Source organism: Macaca nemestrina, chromosome 7 (assembly GCF_043159975.1).
Source record: "Macaca nemestrina isolate mMacNem1 chromosome 7, mMacNem.hap1, whole genome shotgun sequence".
NCBI classification, from domain to species: domain Eukaryota; kingdom Metazoa; phylum Chordata; class Mammalia; order Primates; family Cercopithecidae; genus Macaca; species Macaca nemestrina.
Window position 1 is genome coordinate 106,091,158 of NC_092131.1, and position 22,139 is coordinate 106,113,296.

Here is a 22,139-nt window from a genome sequence, read left to right on the forward strand (position 1 = left end):
ATCACTAATGTTTTTTTGCTCACCTGTTTGTTTTGGAGACAGAGTCTTGCTCTGAGTGGTGTGATGATAGCTCACTGCAGCCTCGAACTCCTGAGCTCATATGATCTTCCTGCCTCAGCCTCTAGAGTAAGCTGAGACTGAAGGCACATGCCACCACGCCTGGCTATTTTTCTAATTTTTTTGTAGAGATGGGGTCTTGCTGTATTGCCCAGGCTGATTTTGAACTCCTGGCTTCACACAATCCTTCCACCTCAACCTCCCAAAGTGCTGGGATTATAGGCGTGAGCTACCGCCTGGCCCATTTTTAATGTTTTAATTATGGGTTTTCAGTGATCTCATGTTAAAAAGAGCCTGTCAATTATTAGATAATTATTTTGTATGGAAATCTATTCATCTACAATAGCACTCAATCTACAAACTCCTTTGCAACAAATGGGCGCTTGAAAGGAAACCCATATATGTAGCAGAATGACAGGGTACTTGCTAATAGGAGTTGCCAACCAAGGAGTCTTACGACTGACCACATATCCAAGTTCCTTAACAGTACAGATCACAACTCTTTTCTAGCCTTTGGGACGCTGGACAATCAGGACTGTGGACTGGTCCATGCAGCTAGCTTCAATTTTAGGAGGGAACGTACTGAGTAGCAGGTAGAATTGAGGCAGAGTGTTGAAAGATCAATTTTAGGAGTTTTATGTAGATTCAGATATACTGATCTACCTGTTTGAGAAGGCTACATAAAATCTAAGTCCATCCAAGATGGACATGTTCTAACTTAGGAAATTTGCAATGGTTGATTTTCTTAAATGCTGGGCATTTGGGCCGGGTGTGGTGCTTATGCCTGTAATCCCAGCACTCTGGGAGGCCGAGGCAGGCGAATCACGAGGTTAGGAGTTCGAGACCAGCCTCACCAACATGGTGAAACCCTGTCCCTACTAAAAAATACAAAAATTAGCTGGGTGTGGTGGCATGCGCGAACACAGGAGATGGAGGTTGCAGTGAACCGAGACTGTGCCACTGCCCTCCACCCTGGGCGACACAGTGAGACTCTGTCTCCAAAAAAAAAAAAAAAAAAAGCTGGGCATTCGAATAAACAATCCGTTACATAGAAAAGGCATCCATTTATACTACACTTTGCTTAGGTGTTCTAAAATAGTTATTTTAGACGGTTCCCACAGAACAGCAGTGATTGCCTCTAGGGCCTCTGTGAGAGGGCAGGTGGCAGGCAGAAGCAGCACCATAAGGGGTCCTGTCAACAGTCAAAGTTTATTTACATATGTGTTGTTTAAAAAACAAAGCAGTCTGTTTTTAAGATAATGGGGAAATGGTATGAAAGCCACTGCTCTAGAAAGGAGAAAGAACAAATAAGCTGTAAAAGCAGTGCAAAGAAAAGCATTCATTGCAAGCGTTCTGAATCAGAATCATAACTGATGCCTCTGTGAAAAGGCAACTCAGAAAAAACTGCAGGGCAGCTATAGGAACCCGAATTATGCTTCAAGTAAAATATTCCGTCTCATAAGCATGAAAACTGAAATTAAAATAATGAGTCAGAACAGAAATCTTTTGCTGGCTGTCAAGTAAAGAATCAATTCGTGGCCGGGCGTGGTGGCTCATACCTGTAATCTCAGTACTTTGGGAGGCCGAGGCAGATGGATCACCTGAGGTCGGGAGTTTGAGACCTGCCTGACCAACATGGAGAAACCCTGTCTCTACTAAAAACACAAAATCAGCCAGGCATGGTGGCGCATGCCTGTCATCTCAGCCACTCAGGAGGCTGAGGCAGGAGAATCGCTTAAACCCAGGAGGCGGAGGTTGCAGTGAGCCGCGATCGTGCCATTGCATTCCAGCCTGGGCAACAAGAGCGAAACTCTGTCTCAAAAAAAGGAAAAAGAAAAAAAAAGAAGCAATTCATTTACTCTGACAGAGCTGTGTACCATTTACATGTATACAGAAGAAAACAGCTTTAAAGCTTAAAATAGCTAAGAGTATTATAAATTGCACACACACAGAGACACTAATATGAAACAAAATGTAGTTAAACTGTTAGATTTAGGAATGAAAAATCCCCATAAGCAAAGTGTGCATGAGTTCATAAAATCAAATAATAGTGTACCCTCACATCAATAAATACAAACCATTTTTATCACGAGGATAGTGTAATTAATCAAAGAAAACGATTGAAGACATTAACTTTAAGAGATATAGCCTTCATGATAAAACCACCTTAATCATTATTCCAAATTTATCACTCAAAGAAGAATCCGATGAGCTCAATTAACTTAGTTTATGTAATTAAATGGCCTAAGAGATTTTAAATTTTCTTCATTTCATTTCTGGAAAAAGGAGTAACAAGTTTATAGTACCTCTCAGTCTGATTAGCACTGGTATTGTGGAAGGTACTGTGGAAGGGCCGTGTATCTAGAAAACAAGGCAGAGGAAAAGTTAGAACCAAAAAATTTAACACATGACAGGTAGAATATTTATAAATTCACAATGACATAGCTAAAGCAAAAACAGCATATGAAAGTCAGCACATGGTACCTCCTCCTTCTAAAGGTTTGAAAGAAGGAAAAATTAAACTTGAAACCCTCAAATTAGAACCAGAAGTAGGCAGTGAATTTCTCATAAAGCAAGCAAGTTTAATCCGCGACTCAAGTAATTGAAAAGACTCAAAATAACTTTTCTAATGCTTAAACATATACGAAGCAGGTTTAATTCCAGTTCTTAACAATCTTAAGTTTGCACAAACCATCCTTCTGAGATGACATCACAGGAAGAATATAGAATAGGAAATTAAATGTCATATTTTATCCCTGCTAATACTGCTTTTAAATGTTTCTATACTAAAGATCTAGCTCATCTCTAATATTTTCATGAGAATTGCTAGAAAAAGATTAGTAACCAGGAAAGAGCATCAGAGCTGGCTTATCAAGTCTTGACCCTGTCACTAATTTGGGATGAGACCTTTGGACTTCATTTCCTCATCTGTGAAATGAGGGAGATAAAACAGATGGCAAAGTCCTTTCCAGGCTAATAGAGATTATAATGAATGAGGCAGATGCATACTTCTTCCTTCCACAACTACTGGGCCACAAACTGCTGCAGATCATTAAAATTCTAAGACTATGTTAGATAGGGCAACATGAAGAAAAAACAGAAGGAATATTATCATTATTTTGATCTACCACATGTTAATAAAGGTTGAGTTACTGAAGACTTAGATGAGAGCAAGGCCTCAGTTACAGTGATAAATGATTTTCAGTTTTCAGGAGATCAGTTACAGAACTATTTCCATGTATATTCCAGGGAAATAAAGGTTACCCTATATCACTATTGTAACGATTTAGACAAAACACCCTCCTTTTTCCTTGAGGTTGGTTTCAAGGATCTCTGAGACTACTGTGAGCCAAACTTTAACCTGATAATCTGACAGAGACTTGAAGATGTTCTACTACCAGATAACCAGCATTTGGGCCAGGCACAGTGGCTCATGCCTGTAATCCCAACACTTTGGGAGACTGAGGCAGGCGGATCACTTGATGTCAGGAGTTCAAGACCAACCTGACCAACATGGTGAAATTCCTTCTCTACTAAAAATACAAAAATTAGCCAGGCGTAGTGGTGCGTGCCTGTAGTCTCAGCTACTCGGGAGGCTGAGGCAGGAGAACTGCTTGAACCTAGGAGGCGGAGGCTGCAGTGAGCCGAGATCGCTTCACTGCACTCCAGCCTGGGTGACAGAGCGACTTTCTATCTCAAAAACAAAAACAAACGAAAAAACTCCCAGATTACCAGCATTTGAAACTCTTCAACTCTCAAACTGTTTTGGATTCTGAACAGAAATCCAAAACTGTAGTTATTATTTTTCTTATTATTAAAAATTGTTTTTTAGAAACAGGGACTTGCCATGTTGCCCAGGCTGGTCTTGAACCCCTGGGCTCAGGCAATCCTCCTGTATCAGCTTCCCAAAGTGCTGGGATTACAGGTGTGAGCCACTGCACCTGGCTAAATTTAAATTGCCAACAAGTAGGAATAATACATAAGAAACCTTAAATTCTAAGTCTTCAAGAGATTGCCTTCCGTATTTTTTTCCCTTTTTCCCAATTTGGGGTTCTTCTTCTATTTATTTCACTTACGACACATGGTAACAACAGCCAGGTGAGAGGGAAAGATTAGCAGAATAAGAATATCTGGGATTCATTTCCAGGTTCCATATAATCTAGGTATAAACTATCAGCATTTTAATTTCATGATGTCTCAGTGTACTTAAAAAAAATCAAGAGGATTTAAAAAAAAATCAGGGGTTTTAAAACTTTTTCTGCCCAAGGAAACTTCAGTGATATAAGCAGCATTAAATTTTCTAAGCTTGCCTGGATTCTATTATATATTTAAGCAATTACCTAGTAAGTTACCACCCTAGTAATATGAACTAAATAAAAATAAAATTCATAATGCAAAAAAATACCAACCAACACAAAACCAGGCCAATAATAAGCTTCCAGTAGATATCTGTGGAATAAATTAAAAACTGAACAAATATGTGATTGAGTACTAGGAGAATCTATGACTCCTACAATATTTTCAACTTCTCCACTGCTAAAAATTTTAGTTAAGTTATAATGACCTTTTAGATGTGGTTCTGAAAACAGTAATTAATCCACCAGTGCCTCTGAAATTCCTAAAGTGTCATCAAGTTTTCAGAGCATCTAAGAGTAGAAAACAACCAATGCTACTTCCATGACAAAATTATGGACAAAAGAAACGAAACGAAACTTGTCATTAAAGTTAGCCTGCAAAGTATTATTGTGGGTAAATAATATATTTCAACTAGATTATCTTTCAAGGCATGAAATAACCTGCAGATTTATACTACAGCCAGGAACTTCAGGGTGGAACTACTGGATGGACACAGTCGAATATTTTTCAGAGTGTGTTCCATGGAACACCAGTTTCATGAAATGTATACAGTGCTGCACATATTGTGGTTTCCTAGTTAATACATTTGGGAGAAACAGTATATTGAACTCTGCCTTGAAAATCCACAATGTAACACAACATTAGCATTTTAAACCTTCTTAACCCAGAGTTGCCTAAATTTACTAATATTTGGCCATGAACCAACCCCTCCCTTCTTTTGGTTCTCCCTGCCCACACATAATTCTTACTAGTATTTTTGAATTTAAGGAACACATTTTGAGAAGATATTTGATTCAAAAGTTTCTGCAAGCTTCCATATTTTTAAGGTTCCATTGTGTTGGATTAACTGAGTGACCAGTGCTGTTATAGGATTATAATTCTGTATTAGCAGGACCTTGGCTGCTGCTGTTGTTTGTTTTTTTGAGATGGAGTCTCACACTGTCGCCTGGGCTGCAGTGCAATGGCACCATCTCGGCCACTGCAACCTCTGCCTCCTAGGTTCAAGCGATTCTTCTACCTCAGCCTCCCGAACAGCTGGGATTATAGGAACCCGCAACCACATCCGGCTAATTTTTTGTATTTTTAATAGAGACAGGATTTCACTATGTTGGCCAGACTGGTCTTGAACTCCCAACCTCGTGATTCGCCTGCCTCAGCCTCCCAAAGTGCTGGGATTACAGGCGTAAGCCACTGTGCCCGGCTGGGACCTTGGTTTATCTGTCATGCTGACTAGGCTACTTCCCAGTATATTACAAATACTTTGATTTTTTTTTTTTTTTTTTTTGAGATGGAGTCTCACTCTGTTGCTCAGGCTAGAGTGTAGTGGCATGATCTCTGCTCACTGCAACCTCCGCCTCCCAGGTTCAAGCAATTCTCCTGCCTCAGTCTCCCGAGTAACTGGGACTACAGGTGCCCATCACTATGTCCAGCCAATTTTTTGTTTTTTTAGTAGAGACAGGGTTTCGCCATGTTGGCCAGGCTGGTCTCAAACTCCTGACCTCAAGTAATCTGCCTGCCTCGGCCTCCCAAAGTTCTGGGATTAGAGGTGTGAGCCACCGCATCTGGCCTATTACAAATACTCTGAAATGAAACAGCTTTGACAATTTCTGAATACCCAAAGTTACAGGAGATTTTCACAACTTTCCTCCTATTGCAACTGGGATCATCTTATTCTGTGTCTATTTTTCAAACATGTTTTATTAGTGAAAAATATACCAAATCTTTAATAAGGCCTCCATTTAAAAGCAAATTAACTGTCTTACTGTGCATAATGCATTTCCCTTTAAGAATAGTGTGAAAATGCCAGCTTGAGCAACACTTAATACTGCTGAAACTTAGAATCAGCAAGTGGTAGGGAATTGGGGTGCTTAATCATACGGGTATGGTAATTGTCTCAGACTCATAATACTAGTTATGTAAAAACAATTCATTATTTAATTTTCTATTATAAGTGGTTTCTCCACTAAAAGCAATCCTGGAATATTCTAGAAATCTTCCACAATTGAAGACAGTAATTTTCATGAAGGGGGAATTTATTTCTTTTCCAAGTTTACTTAAATTGATACCTTGTAAAGTTTTTATACTAGGCATTATCAAGTAAGAATGTATTCATTTGAAGCCTACAGTTTATCCAAAGAACTGAAAAAATAGAAGTTCAAAAGGAGAGAGAAAGTAGGAGATAAATACATATATAACTCCCTCCCTCTAATCCATAGAGTCTAATCTTAAAGGAAAGGTATTTTTAAAGAAATGGTCTGAAAAGAAGAAAAAAAGTGTAAAAATAGCTTTTAAATACCACAGATGAACATCTAGATATCTGTCCCATGAGACAGAACAACAAAACAAGGAAAATAAAATTTACATTGTGAAATAAAAAGTTTTGTGAAATTAGCACACAATACTATTACAAAGAGTACACAATGGGATGGGAACACATCCCCTACACCTTTGAGGGTATCTGTGTGCTGGAAAGATATCTTGTGCCCTGGAATCAGGAGGCCAGTGGCTCAGTGTTAGTACTACACAGAAGACAACAAATGTTCTATCCAAACCAATTCTCAAAGGCAAGCATAAAGACAAATGACTTACAAAGGATGGCATGCAAGGGGCTAAAAGCCTCCAAACAATTTCTTAGTACCAAGCCTACAGCATTTTCTGAGCTGGTCAGACCTTCAAGAACAGTCACTGGACACCAAAGTTGCTTACTTACTATGCAACTCCTCCTCCTCATCACTGGAATAAGAAGAGCCAAGAGAAAAGAGAGTTTTAGACTTAAGGAGGAGCGGAGGGATGCTGATGGAGATCCGCCTTGCTGGCCGCATCTGCTGCTGAGCTGAGGAGGTTCACAGAAGACATTAGAGCATGCACAGATTACGCCAGGACCTTCAGCATACGGGGAAACAGTATAATGTCAATGGACTATGTGGTTCCGGGAAATGGTGAATGATGTAATAATTTGTTTACATTCTCATCTCCATTTCTGAATATACAGATTTCTAATGCAGTTTCTAAAAAATTCGGCTAATAAATACATACCTGTTAGATTATGAAAACAAGAATAATCACAATTCATACCTGGGGTTCTCTTTCTTAAAAGTATACTAAAAACATCTACTAGTGGTGTTCCTCAGGATTCCATATCTGGCTCTCTTCTCCCTCACCCCAAATCTCCTCATTCACTCTACCTCTTAACGACAATCTGCATACAAGACACTGGTGAGTCACATCTTTCTAATCTGGAAGCCAGATCTCTCTATTTAGCTCTAGGCTCATTCCTCTCCCTGCTCACCTGTGGGTGGATGTTCCACAGGCAGCTACAGCTCCAAAAGCAGGTAAGTGAACTTATATTTTCCTGCAGAACTGTTCCTCCTCCTGTGTTCCTTCACTTAGTGAGTGGTACCAACATCTAACTCATTACTCAAAACGGAAACCTGGGCACTATCTCTGAATCCTTATATCACACTTCACTCAGGTTTCTTCACTTTGTCTTCTAGCTCAGCCTCTATTCCTCCCCTATTGCCACTGCTCTCTGCCTTGGTTTAGGACATGGTCTACTACTGTAACCTGAATCCTGCAAAAGCCTTCTATTGGCCAGACGTGGTGGCCCATGCCTGTAATCCCAGCACTTTGGGAGGCCGAGGCGGGCAAATCACGAGGTCAGGAATTCGAGACTAGCCTGGCTAACATGGTGAAACCCCGTCTCTACTAAAAATACAAAAAATTAGCTGGGCGTAGTGGCAGGCACCTGTAATCCCAGCTACTCAGGAGGCTGAGGCAGGAGCTGAGATAGCGCCACTGCACTCCAGCCTGGGCGACGGCTCCGTCTTAAAAAATAACATAACATAACATAACATAACATAACATAACATAACATAACATAACATAACAAGCCTTCTACTGATCCAATCTCTCCTCCCCATAGTTAGCCTGAAGTGTTCTAATCAATTATTGGATCAATTTAATCAACGTAAATGATTCCATTTCCCTCAGGTAAATGATTCCATTTCCCTCAGGCAAGAGGCCGAAATTACGCAGTCTTGCTTTCTACATACTAATTCACCCAGCTAATTCCCAGTTTCCTTCTGGTCCAAACTTTAATATTACTTCTCCTCAGTCAGCCTTCTCTGACCCCTTAGGTCTGTCAGTCCTATAACATCAAATGTTTAAGTTACTGCATTTACCATTTTCTATTAGATTCACTTGTTCTCATCTGTAAATGTGGTGAGGAAAGCAACCCTACCTGTGAGTTCTCCCCTCTCCTACCACTGTCTAGCCTGGTATATGGAAAAGAGTAGGTACTCAAATATTTACTCGATAAACACATTAATAAACGAACTTCCCTTTATCCGACTTTCTGGAATCTCAATGTCCTAAATGAAATGAGAGAAAAAGCCCTGTACCTATCTAATATGAAAGCAACTCCATACCCCAGATAAATGCTAAGTGACATCACTGTTTGCTGTTGCAGCCACTGCACGTAATAGATCAAAGAAATGTTGGTACAAATACACACTAGTTTGTTAGGCAGTGAGAGTCTTGTGCAAAAGTAAGATACTACTGTGTGTTCTGATGTGCCTCCAAATGTGAAACGGATTTACAAAATGAAAATGAGCTGCTCCTATTACCCAGAATCTAAGAACATCCCTTTCATGCGTCACAAAATCACAGATCATAAGGAAAAACCTTAAGTGATGAGTATCTAGTGTATCCCTGACAAACAGAAATCTCCAACATATATATATTATATAAAGGAAATGTTCTGGTAACATAGCAATTCAATTTTATAAGGTATTTGATTTAAAGTTTATATTTCATATGTATTTAATGAACACGCAAGTTTTCCAGTCTTACAATTTAATAACATCAAAAAGAAGTCTGATTACATTTTTGTTCTGATGTATTTGTCAATGTTATCTTTTCCAAACAGAACTGTGCTAAGAATATATATATATACACTTTTATATACACACACACACACACACACACACACACACACACATAGATATACACATACTTCAGTAAATTTCCATCACAGTTAGAGAAGAAATCCAGGAAACAGAGATAAAATATCCTCAATAGCACTGATGCCTAACTTTCCAGAGGCCCACCTTGATCTTTGGTCACACAGATCCTTTACCTTTTTAAAGATCTGGTACAGATATATAACTGCCACAGTTCAGCTCTCAAGACGGCCTTAGCTGTCATAGTCTAATGCATGCCACACAATTACAAGTTACTGCTCCCATCAAAACATGCTTAAGAAACTTGGCAAACTCACATGCCATAAGCGAAGTTATAAAAATGACCCCAAGGGAAAGTGCCCTTCTTTGTGATACACATAGAGTATTCCTTCTGAAATGCTTGGGGTCAGAAGTATTTCAGATTTTGAATTTTGGAATATTTGCATATATATGATGAGACATCTTGGGGATGGGAACCACATCTGAACATGAAATTCATTTGTTTCATATATAGCTTATATACATAGCCCAAAGGTAATTTTATATAATATTTTACATAATTTTGTTAAGGCCTCATACATGGAATTTTCCACTTGTGGCATCATGTTGGTGCTCAAATGGTTCAGATTTTGGAGCATTTCAGACTTTCAAATTAGGGATGCTCAACCTGTAACACACCACACAAAATGAAGGGGAAAATGAAATCTCATTAAGAAGCATATGAAGTTAAAACATCTAATGGGTCCAATACCCCTTTCAACATATCACCACTAATGTGTTTCCAGGGATGTAATCAAGCAGATTATTATTTGAAGCATCTTCTGGGTGGGAGCAATGAAAAGGTTAAAAATACAGCCATAGAAAGGGATCATCTGGGCCGGGCGTGGTGGCTCACGTCTGTAAGACCAGCACTTTGGGAGGCCGAGGCTCGAGACCATTCTGGCTAACAAGGTGAAACTCCGTCTCTACTAAAAAATACAAAAAAAATTAGCCGGGCGTGGTGGCAGGCGCCTGTAGTCCCAGCTACTTGGGAGGCTGAGACAGGAGAATGGTGTGAACCCAAGAGGAGGAGCTTGCAGTGAGAGATCCCACCACTGCACTACAACCTGGGTGACAGAGCCAGACTCCGTATCAAAAAAAAAAAGATCATCTGTCATAACTGAATTCTATACATGTAAAAATAAAAAAATTTTTTTAAGTTCTATCAAGAAACCATCTACATTTCGCAGTACAGTGGGAGAAAAAGGCCCCACACAATCTTTCTCTGATGCAAGGAGGAGAAATGCTGTGCACACATTCCATGGAGAGGTTTCCCTCAGGGCAGTCCTCACAGGCACCAAGCCTCATGACACAGCCAGCACCTGTGCTACTGTGACCCCCTAAAAAATGGCCGGCAAGTCACGCTCATCATATCTCACCCTTCAAATCAAGACAGTAAGTCCAAGACAGGAGGCACTGCAGCTTTTCCCGTCCTCTGTGGTTCCTAAAGAAGGTACTGCTTGCCTGCTCTCCACCCCAGAAAGTGACACAGAAATATTTTAGTCACCCTCTCTACTCAGTATTTTCCTTTACATCAATAGATTTTTTAAAAAACAGATCCCAGCTTAGAAATAATGCTACAAGTTTGACTGTTTTTCTAATCCAGCAAATGACCCAACAAAAGACATTCTGGACAACAGCTCAGTGGAAATACATTTTCTGAAATGCTCAAGTTTTACTGACAGCTGTGATAAACTGTGGTCGAGGCAACTAATAATTTCTTTAGAAGGAAAAAGAGCACAGGTAAAAGCTGGAAAGCAGTGAGATTAGGATGAGTTTAGAAAACATTCTGTTCCTAAACAAGCACGCTCACAATAAACAGCCAAGTGCAAGACAACAAGAGACAATGTTCTAGCAATGGTGAGCAACGTCTAACCTTGTTGAAGCTCTGGGCAGAGAAAAATGGACCCTGGCGCTGTTCCGGTTATTGTGAACAATCACACTCCACAATGACAGCATGTGCTCATTATGTGACAGAAAATATGCTATGGACTTCAAATAAAGTCAGATTTAAGCCACATCACATTATCATCCCCATTTAACAGCTGAATTGAGGCAGAGAGTTTCGGTAACAAGCTCAAAGTAATACAGCCACTAAGTGTGCTTAAAATATCAGTTAAAATATTTTAAGTGTACCAAACATTTTAGGCTTTAAAAATCACGGAGGATTTTAACTATTACACTATTTCAGTTAGGGAGAATATGACCATAGATGAATCATGCTGAGTATTTAAGTGATTTGGAATTGAACACTTGAGTCTGGAGCAAATTATGAAATATCCAGTTATCCCGATGCTTAAGGCATACCACACACACTTTAACACAAGTTTTAGTCTTCTCTTCAGTCAGAATTTTAACATTTCCAAAATGATGTATTATGTTTCTAGTGTAGAATAACAAATACAGTTGGGAAACTATTTTAATTGTATATAGGAGGAACTAAGGAGAAACAGTGACATTAAGGTTGATGGGTCCTTCTGTTGCAGCATATGGTATTAGAAAGGTACGTGGGGCTAGCTATCATTCCAGTCTGCATGAAATGCACGCTACAAATCAGAATGAGGGTATTATATTTGGATGAAAGGTGTAAACTCTTGCTTGAAGCCCTACTTTTGACAGTAGTCTACTACTGAAATCAGGTTCCCTAGGTGAGTTGAGCAGAAAAATTATCAGCAATGGGAAGAAAAGCTCTGTGTGTCAGAACCTCTAGAATAGTGCTTTTGGGAGTTAGCTGTATTATTTATAGTGTTTGGATAGCAACTGAAAACACAGTCCAAAAGCACCTTGCTTTGTGAAGGAAAAATAATGAAGTGTTTCATCCACAAGGAAAGAAAGTGGGTCACAAAATATAGGAAAAAGGTCTCTCTTTGGGACACATTCTGTTGGTACTAGGTATCTGTTGCTGTAGAAGTACAATATCCTCTATGTCATGATGCTTGCTGGTCACAGAAGGAGGGCACACTGAGCTGAAATGTCTCACTTAGAGAGCCTTCCTGGCCTTTTCTGGCTACTGAGTGCTAGCATTCTGGCTTATCAAATTCACTGCAAACTATTCAATTGTAATTTCCATTCTATACAAGCCAAACCTCTAACTCAAAGCCAAATTAAAAAAAAAATCAAAACAAGCAAAAACAGGAAAAGCTATTTCTGTCACAGTTCTGGGGGACACATCTTTGAAAATAAGTCTTCATTAGACACCTTTTGTCAAGTAGGCTAGATTTGTACTTGAAATATTAATCACATGAAAACAAGAAAAAATTTAACAGAATCATCCATTATGTCTTTCTCTCTCTCTCTTTTTTTTTTGAGGCAGTGTCTCACTCTATCACCCAGGCTGGAATGCAGTCGTGCCATCACAGCTCACTGCAGCCTTGACCTCCTGGGCTCATGATCCTCCTGCCTCAGCCTCTGAAGCAGCCGGACTATAGGCACGTGTCACCATGTCTGGCTAGAATCATCCATTATGTCTTAATTCCACTGTGAAAATTTTAAAAATTAGGATTCCAGTAAGTCATGAAGTGAGATGGAACATCCCATAAATACAGGGCATCTGCTTCTCAACTCTTAAACTGAATTATATCAGGGAATAATGAGGAAACCCCAGAAACACCAGGAGAATGTGTTTATTTCCTTGGCTTCAGCCTCCAAGACACATGCTCTTTCAGCAAAGAACATAATGTATCACTCACTCCCTCTTTGATGAGAATTTAATCTTTATATCCAGATCCCACACAGCAACTACTCATAAAAAAATCAACATTTAAAAAATAAAAAATGAGGCTTCTCAAAGAACAAGTTGCTTTGTGACAAACAACACTGATCCAATCCAAGTATGTTTCTGAGCATCGCAAGGCCCTGTGCTTATGGGTGCCATGACAGATCTACATAACTTCCATCGCCAGTTGATCTGAACCTGCATACAGGTCCACTAACCCCTTTCAGATGTAATCCTACTGGCCCTCACAGAACTAAATCTCTGTCTCAGTCTTGCTTTGTCCTTCTTGAGCTTGACATTGTTGAAAAGCTCAGGTCAGTTACTGTGCCAGTTTTCTCCACTGACAAATTCATGAAAGACAGGGATCAACTGAGGAACTTTTTAGATTAAAGAGGTCTAAAGAGACATGACAACTTAATTCAATATATGCTCTTAGACTGAATCTTGGACCCAGAAATAAGTGAGAAAATTTGAAATCTGAATAAGGTGTGCATATTAGATAACATAATTTTATTGACATTAATTTCCTGATTTGGATAATTATACTATGGTAATATAGTATTATCATAGTATATAAGAGTATAAGGTACTCTTATATACTAATGCTAGCACTCAGTAGCCAGAGAAGGCCCGTATATGGTACTCATATACTATGGTAATATAAGAGAATATCTTTGTTTTTAGGAAATATACACTAAATTAGAGGTGAAGGAGTGTTACGGATACAACTTACTCTCTCAAATGTTTCAGAAAAAATCTTTAAGGGGAGTGACAAAGAGAGGGGGAGAGGCTGGTGAAACAAGTATTCTAACATTTGAAGACTAGAAGTGAAGAATACATGGGAATACTTTGTACTATTTTTGCAATTTTTTTTCCCCAGTGAACATTATTTATAACTATTTTTCAAGTCTAAAATTACTTCAAAATAAAAAATGTTTAAAAACTGTGTCTGGCTGGGCGCGGTGGCTCACACCTCTAATCCCAGCACTTTGGGAGGTCAAGAGGGGCGGATCACGAGGTCAGGAGATTGAGACCATCCTGGCTAACAGGGTGAAACCCTGTCTCTACTAAAAATACAAAAAATTAGCTGGGCGTGGTGGTGGGCGCCTGTAGTACCAGCTACTGAGGCAGGAGAATGGCATGAACCCAGGAGGTGGAGCTTGCAGTGAGCCAAGATCGCACCACTGCTCTCCAGCCTGGGCAAAAGAGCGGGACTCCATCTCAAAACAAAAAACAAAAAACAAAAAAAAAGTGCCCACAAATACAATAAACTTAATGTATTATGGATATTTTTAGGTAGCAAAAGGAGGAAGATCTCATGATGAACTCTATGTCACCTTTTCTGTTTAAGTGCTAAGCCATTCATTCAAAGCAGCAGCAAGCAAATTTTCGCAGGTAATGTTATTAAGCCTTAAAGTGAGAAAAATAATAGGAACAGTGGTTAAGATTTAATATATTTAATTTTTTTAAAAAGTAGTATACTCACTGTCCAATCCAGGATGGCTGATTGTCATTAATGAGATGGATTTTGTCAATGGAGAGGAAATGGCGGATGTACAGTAATTAAATCCCTGCTGCTTAGATCTGTGACATATCTGTGAAGTAAAAGAGTAAAGAACAGGTTGTAAGCATATGCTCTCATATTTCTAGGTAAGCATAAAACCTTATAATTAGACCTACATAGTAAAATAAGGCAGTACAGAAGGGGGTGAGAGCACAGGCCTTGTGGTCAGACAGACATAGGTTAAAGTCTGCTCCTGCTACTTAACAGCTGCTTAATTTCAGAAAAGTTACTTAGCTTTTCTGAGGCTTAGTTTTCTCATCTGTAAAATGGGGATCATTAGAGTATCCATTTTTTACAGTGGTTCTGTATCCCTCATAGCACCTAACAATGTTTCAAACTTAGTAAGTACTTAATAAATATCTGCTGGATGCATAATCACATAAAAATAATTTCACTGGAAATATCAAACTACCTACAATACTTGTTCTTTGAAAATCTAAATGCTCCTTCATACAGATATAGTAGAATATTGGTAACAGTATTCTGATTTTACTTTATTTATTATTATTACTTTTTTAGACAGAGTCTCACTCTGTCACCCTGGCTGATGGCATAATCTTGACTCACTGCAACTTCCGCCTACCAGTTCAAACGATTCTCCTGCCTCAGCCTCCTGAGTAGCTGGGATTACAGGTGTGCACCACCATACTCAGCTAATTTTTGTATTTTTAGTAGAGATGGGGTTTCACCATGTTGGTCAGGCAGGTCTCAAACTCCTGACCTTGTGATCCGCCCACCTTGGCCTCCTAAAGTGTTGGGATTACAGGCGTGAGCCACCACACCCAGCCTATTTTTATTTTTGAGACAGAGTCTCACTCTGTGGCCCAGGCTGGAGTGCAGTGGCATGATCTCGGCTCACTGCAATGTCCGCCTCCCGGGTTCAAGTGATTCTCCCGCCTCAGCCTCCTGAGTAGCTGGGATTACAGGCGCACACCACCACGCCCAGCTAATTTTTTGTATTTTTGGTAGAGACAGGGTTTCACCATGTTGGCCAGGTTGGTCTTAAACCCCTGAGCTCAACTGATCCGCCCGCCTCAGCCTCCCAAAATGCTGGGATTATAGGAGTGAACCGCCAGGCCTGGCCTCTGGTTTTAAACAATTGGAATACTGAGATTCAAGTAAAGAGTTTTAAGGTCACAAACAAAGCAACAATGTATCTGGAAAGAAGCCTAAATCTCTTCCCTATCCTCTTCTAAGATGATACTGATTCTACATGAACATAAAGGTAACTGAAATTTGACAATTTAACTCTCAGTAAATTCACAGCAGCTTTGAGACCATGTAATCCAACCACCTGTAGAAGTTCCTGGTACAATATCCCTGAAAGACAGTTGTCTAGTGTCCACTAGCACACTTCTGGTGATAAGAGCCCATTCCTGGCCGGGCGCGGTGGCACACGCTTGTAATCCCAGCACTTTGGGAGGCCGAGGTGGGCGGATCGTGAGGTCAGGAGATGGAGACCACGGTGAAACCCCGTCTCTACTAAAAATACAATAAAATTAGCTGGATGCGGTGGCGGGTGCCTGTAGTCCCAGCTACTCAGGAGGCTGAGGCAGGAGAATGGTGTGAACCCGGGAGGCGAAGCTTGCAGTGAGCCGAGGTCGAGATCGCGCCACTGCACTCTAGCCTCAGCTACAGAGCGAGACTCTGTCTCAAAAACAAAAACAAAAAAAACAGAAAAAAAGAGCCCATTCCAATTGTTAACTGACTTTATCATTAATCCCTTCCCTTCACAGAATGAAATCTGCCTCCTTATGACTCACACATGTTGAAAGAGAAGCAATGAAAAATCCGTTACTAGCATGAACTTGACTCAATTAGGCCAGACTTCTGATTATTTAGAGCTTGTTTCATGTGTAACCATGGCAGCTGAGGTAAACAGTTGCTATGTTTCAAATACAACTGTGAGGTCTAAAAAATGACCTCAGTGAAAAAATGACCTCAGCAGAGACTTTTAACAGGAAGTTGGCTGCAGGCAACTCATCCAGATCAGAATGATACAAGCAGCTCAAATACCCACTCTGAGGTTCCATACAAGATAAAAACTATGGCTAAGTAGAGATTCCAGGAAGGCTAAGCATAGCAAGGCACTAAAACAACAACTTAATCTAGAAAGACTGAATCAGAAAGTCCGCTTCAGAAAGACAGTCCATTTTTAGAAACACATCAGTGGTAGTAATGTCTTACTAAAATGCAGGGTTATCTGTCAAATTCCTGGAAACATCCATCTCAGAAAATAAACAATATTAAGAAAATTAAATCATTCTTATTTCCTCATTAAAATTCACCTACTCCAAAACCTGGAACGAAGCAGTGAAATTAACAGCCAGGAACTCTGAGTTTAATACTGTTTAGCTAATAGCCACTTACACCACCTTAGGCAAGCCATTTAAATGAGCTTGAGCTGAATCTGAAGGGATATATGGGTCTTGATCTATGATTGTTTACAAATCCACAATTTTGGTATTTTACCTTACCTTGCACATGATTTCCAAAGGATTCTATACATTTGAAATGCACTTTATTTTAAAGATTTTGTTCACTGGTTTATTTACCGTTAGCAAAGCTGTGCTCAGTAGCCACCCAAGAATTGTTCCTATTTTTTCCTTCTTTTTTCTGTTACTGTTAGGCTGAGTAAATCTAAATCACTTGCTTCAACAAGCATATTCTTCATATTCTTATTTTTTCTCTTTCTGAAGTATCAGAACAAGTAGAAAAAATTTTTAAAGGGGCAAAATTTACTCTTTAACTGATTTTCATTATGCCTAAATCTCTTTATTCGTCTGGTCTCACACAAGCATAAGTGCTACAATAATTACTAAGATAATCCTTCAGTGTCAAGTTTATATTTGGTCATGTTAGTGCCTTGTAGTAGGATACAATAAAAAATTAAACTTCTACACAAAGTCCTACTCAGCAAATCAAGGAAGAGGTTGTCAACATTTTTGTTTAATTAGAAATGTATTATTAGATTTTTGCCCCAAACTCCAGTCATCTATTCCAAAAGGGTTTTTTTTTTTTTAAATTATAAATGTTTCATTTGGAGGAAATAAGATGTATCCCAGAATGCTTTCATAAATTAATCAAAGTCTCCTGGCCCAAGAGGAAAAGACTTGCAGTAAGGTACAATGCTATAAAAGCCTATCATTCAAATTCTCAAAACCTTCCCAAGGGATTGTCAAAAGTGGTAAGTGTTAATGAGGACACCCAGAAGATGAGAACTAAGAAGTTACTTTGATTTGGCTGACAAGGAAATCCACGACCTTCAAGACAGGAGTTTCAAGAGAGTGATAGCAGCAGAAATTAAGATATGATTAGGTGGTGATAAAGAGAAGGCAAGGGCCAGGAGCAGTGGCTCAGACCTGCAATCCCAGCACTTTGGGAGACTGAGGCAGAAGGATCACTTGAACTGGGGAAGTTGAAGCTGCAGTGACCTGTGATGGCAACACTGCACTCCAGTCTGGGTGACAGAGTGAGACCCTGTCTCTAAATAAGTAAATAAACAAATAAAATTTTAAAAAGAGAAGGCAGGGAGCATAGATACTCTCTTAAGAATTCTGGTAGGCATCAGAGTAAACAGGCAACCCACAGAATGGGAGAAAATTTTTGCAATCTACCCATCTGACAAAAGATCTGGACAAATATCCAGAATCTACAAAGAACTTAAACAAATTTACAAGAAAAAAACAAACAACCCCATCAAAAAGTGGGCAAAGGATATGAACAGACACTTCTCAAAAGAAGACATTTATACAGCCAACAGACATATGAAAAAATGCTCATCATCACTGGTCATCAGAGAAATGCAAATCAAAACCACAATGAGATACCATCTTATACCAGTTAGAATGCTGATCACTAAAAAGTCAGGAAACAACAGATGCTGGAGAGGATGTGGAAAGATAGGAACGCTTTTACACTGTTGGTGGGAGTGTAAACTAGTTCAACCATTGTGGAAGATAGTGTGGCAATTCCTCAAGGATCTAGAACTAGAAATACCATTTGACCCAGCAATCCCATTACTGGGTATATACCCAAAGGATTATAAATCATGCTACTATAAAGACACATGCACACGTATGCTTACTGCGGCACTGTTAACAATAGCAAAGATTTGGAACCAACCCAAATGTCCATCAATGACAGACTGGATTAAGTAAATGTGGCACATATACACCATAGAATACTATGCAGCCATAAAAAATGATGAGTTCATGTCCTTTGCAGGGACATGGATGAAGCTGGAAACCATCATTCTGAGCAAACTATCACAAGGACAGAAAACCAAACTGCATGTTCTCACTCAGGTGGGAATGGAACAATGAGAACACCTGGACACAGGGCAGGGAACATCACACACCGGGGCCTGTCGTGGGGTAGGGGACTAGGGGAGGGATAGCATTAGGAGAAATACTTAATGTAAATAATGAGTTAATGGGTGCAGCAAACCAACATGGCACATGTATACCTATGTAACAGACATCCATGTTGTGCACATGTACCCTATAACTTAAAGTATTAAAAAAAAAAAAAGAATTCTAGTAGGGAAGGGAAGGAGAGAGAATCAACAGACATTTCCTGGAAGGTATAGTAAGAAAGTTTTTTTTCCTACAAAGGAGAAACTTGGGGTATGTTTTAGAGAATTGGGAAAATTAATAACGATATGTAGCATATTTCAAGATTCATTTTACTATTGAGATGGTAAAAGACGGTCTCAGATAAGAAGGAAAAACTCAATTTAATATCCTGGATAGTTTCCTAATTTTAAAAAGTGTGCCTTGATGGAATATTTAAATCTATGCAGATTAATGGCATTCTTTATTTATTTTTTTTCTTTTTTCTTTTTAGAGACAGAGTCTCGCTCTTTCACCCAGGCTGGAGTGCAGCGGTGCAATCACGGCTCAATGCAGCCTTAAACTCCTGGTCTCAAGTAATCCTCCTATCTCAGCCTTCAGGCACAAGCCACCATGTCCAGCTAATTTTTAAATTTTTGTAGAGATGGGGGTCTTGCTATGTTGCCCAGGCTGGTCTTGAGTTTTCTGGGCTCAAGTGATCCTCCTGCCTCAACCTCCCAAAGCACTGGGATTATAGTCATGAGCCACCATGCCTGGCCCTTTTTAATTAAGTGCTAAAAACTTGGTTTAGTGCTAGATTAAGTATATCATAAAATGGGTAAGTAATCATAGCTACTAGCCTTATACTACCAGAAGCCTTGCCTTCTATGTTCATATTTTGTGAAATACATTTTTTCCAAATTAGACATATTTAAGACTTACCTGCTGATCAAACATCCTATGTTCTCTCTGGCCTGACTCCAGATCCTCTTCCGAAAGTGACACCAAAGAGTCAACCCGTTCCTCATCACCGAATGGGTGTCTGAGCTCTTTGGCATTTGCAGAGCTTACTTCTAGAGATGAGGATGGCTTGTTTCCGACACCAGCTCCTCCTGTCAAGCCTTCTAGACTGAAACTGAACACAGGGCACAAAAGTTAATTCATTCTATTTCTGGGTCTCAAAAACAGAGGAGGACACAAAATCCCTTTGGGTGTATCTCCCTTGTTCATGTATTATTTCTATGTCAGCTAGCAAAACTGTCTAAAAGGGCATAGCACAAAGAATACCACCTACCTTTCCTCCACAGATCTTGGAATACTGAGAAAGAATACTGCACTTAGATTTTCTTACCCCATTAAATTTATCCAAATGTTGAACCACCTAAGATCACTTCTCAGATATTTTTCAATATACTATACAGACAGACCATAGTTATCGGATACTTTATAAATGTTTTTCCTTGATCTAATTAATCTTTGTGAATCTAACTGTACTAATGCCAAGTAATTAAATCTCACAGAGAAAATATGAGCTTAAGTAACTTTCAGAAGGCAAACTGGGTAACTTGCCCTTATGTCCATTAAATGGACCTTTATAATTTTACGTTCAAGTTGACCTTTATAATTTTACAGGTATGCTTTCACCCCAGAAAACCCAAGTGTTACTCATGAGTGTTACCATCTATTCTATGCACACCTGGCCAAACAACTGCTGACAGACTTCCCGAGAATTGTTAGTTGCAACAGGCACATATAACACCTTAATGAACAAATGCTGAAAAAGCAACCAGGTCTAATAGTAGAAAGAGCTGTAACTTTTTGCCTGGATATTGGTAAAGGGAACAAAGGCAATCAGGATTTGGCATTTTAAAGAGGATTCCTCCAAGAAAGATTCTGTGGTTTGCAGAATGAAAAGCATTTTCAGTAAGCAGAAGGCTACAGAGACAGGTTAGTGATTTAACCTCCTTGGGTTACTAACTAGAATAATTCACATCTGTTACAACTGCAGCGGAAACTTCTTTAAAATAACCAAGATCTCAAAACATAGCTGTAGCTGACGATGTTCTCAGCTAACAATGAGCTGGAATTCAATTGGAAGGTATACTAAAGCTACTCAGTTATCTCCACTCAAGGAAAACTGTACAGAAAATTGCTACAATTAAGTTCATACCTACCAGTCCAGGACTTGTATTTGCTTTTTAAATTTTTTATTTATTTATTTATTTTGGTTTTGTAAATCACTTATTATGAAATGAAGCTATATATATCTCTATTTTCTCTAGTAGGTAAATTAAACAAGGGATATGTTTTTCTTACTTCAATATAATAGAAATCATGACTAACTACAAGTAAATGTCTCTGTAAACCTCATTTTCTTTCTTTTCCTTTTTTTTTTTTTTTTTTTTTTTTTGAGACAGAGCCTCCCTCTGTTGCCCTGGCTGGAGTGCAGTGGCCTCATCTTGGCTCACTGCTACCTCCATCTCCCGGGTTCAAGTGGTTCTCCTGCCTCAGCCTCCCAAGTAGCTGAGATTACAGGTACCTGCTACTGTGTCTGGCTAATTTTTGTATTTTTAGTAGAGACAGGGTTTCACCATGTTGGTCAGGCGGGTCTCAAATGCCTGACCTCAGGTAATCTGCCCATCTGAGCCTCCCAAAGTACTAGGATTACAGGTGTGAGCCATCACACCTGGCCTGTAAAACTCATTTTCAATACCAGGGATAAGAAGGGGGGCTAAGTGAAGAAGAAATTACTTGAAAAGCCTAAGAAAACCAGATCTATGCTTATTGCAAAAGTTAATCCTGAAAATGTTTTAGTAATCAAATCTGGCTGTTCAGTTGAGACAAGAATATGAAACGACGAGGAGTCTCCGAATTTGGAATCTACACAGATTGGTGGATTTAGAAGCATAATAGAAATCAGTACATCTTATTAGCTGCCTTGGTTCTTTGATTGTTTTATTCAGGATCCAAGAATTTCTAGGATCTGAAAATCAAGACAGGCCAAGACAGAGAGAGATAAATCTGTGCAGAAAACATCAAATCTATGGCCATTTGAGACATAGAGGATGCATCACCTGACTCTTAGGCTGTATCCCCTCAGTTGAGTTAGTGAC

At 39.3% G+C, this 22,139-nt stretch overlaps 1 protein-coding gene across 15 annotated transcripts in view; it reads right to left on the minus strand.

Moving 5' to 3' along the window:
* Positions 1-22,139, minus strand: part of LOC105488365 (A-kinase anchoring protein 13) — a 356,595-nt gene that overhangs the window by 58,397 nt on the left and 276,059 nt on the right. For 10 of the 15 annotated variants that reach the window (XM_011752355.3, XM_071100747.1, XM_071100746.1 and 7 more), the window contains 4 exons: positions 19,969-20,161; positions 14,615-14,723; positions 7,124-7,246; positions 2,364-2,418 (listed from right to left, as the gene is read on the minus strand). In XM_011752355.3, the coding sequence (XP_011750657.2) occupies positions 2,364-2,418; positions 7,124-7,246; positions 14,615-14,723; positions 19,969-20,161 (480 nt within the window). The remainder of the gene's footprint in view (positions 1-2,363; positions 2,419-7,123; positions 7,247-14,614; positions 14,724-19,968; positions 20,162-22,139) is intronic. The other 5 variants (XM_071100751.1, XM_011752360.3, XM_071100749.1 and 2 more) reach the window with 1 other exon arrangement.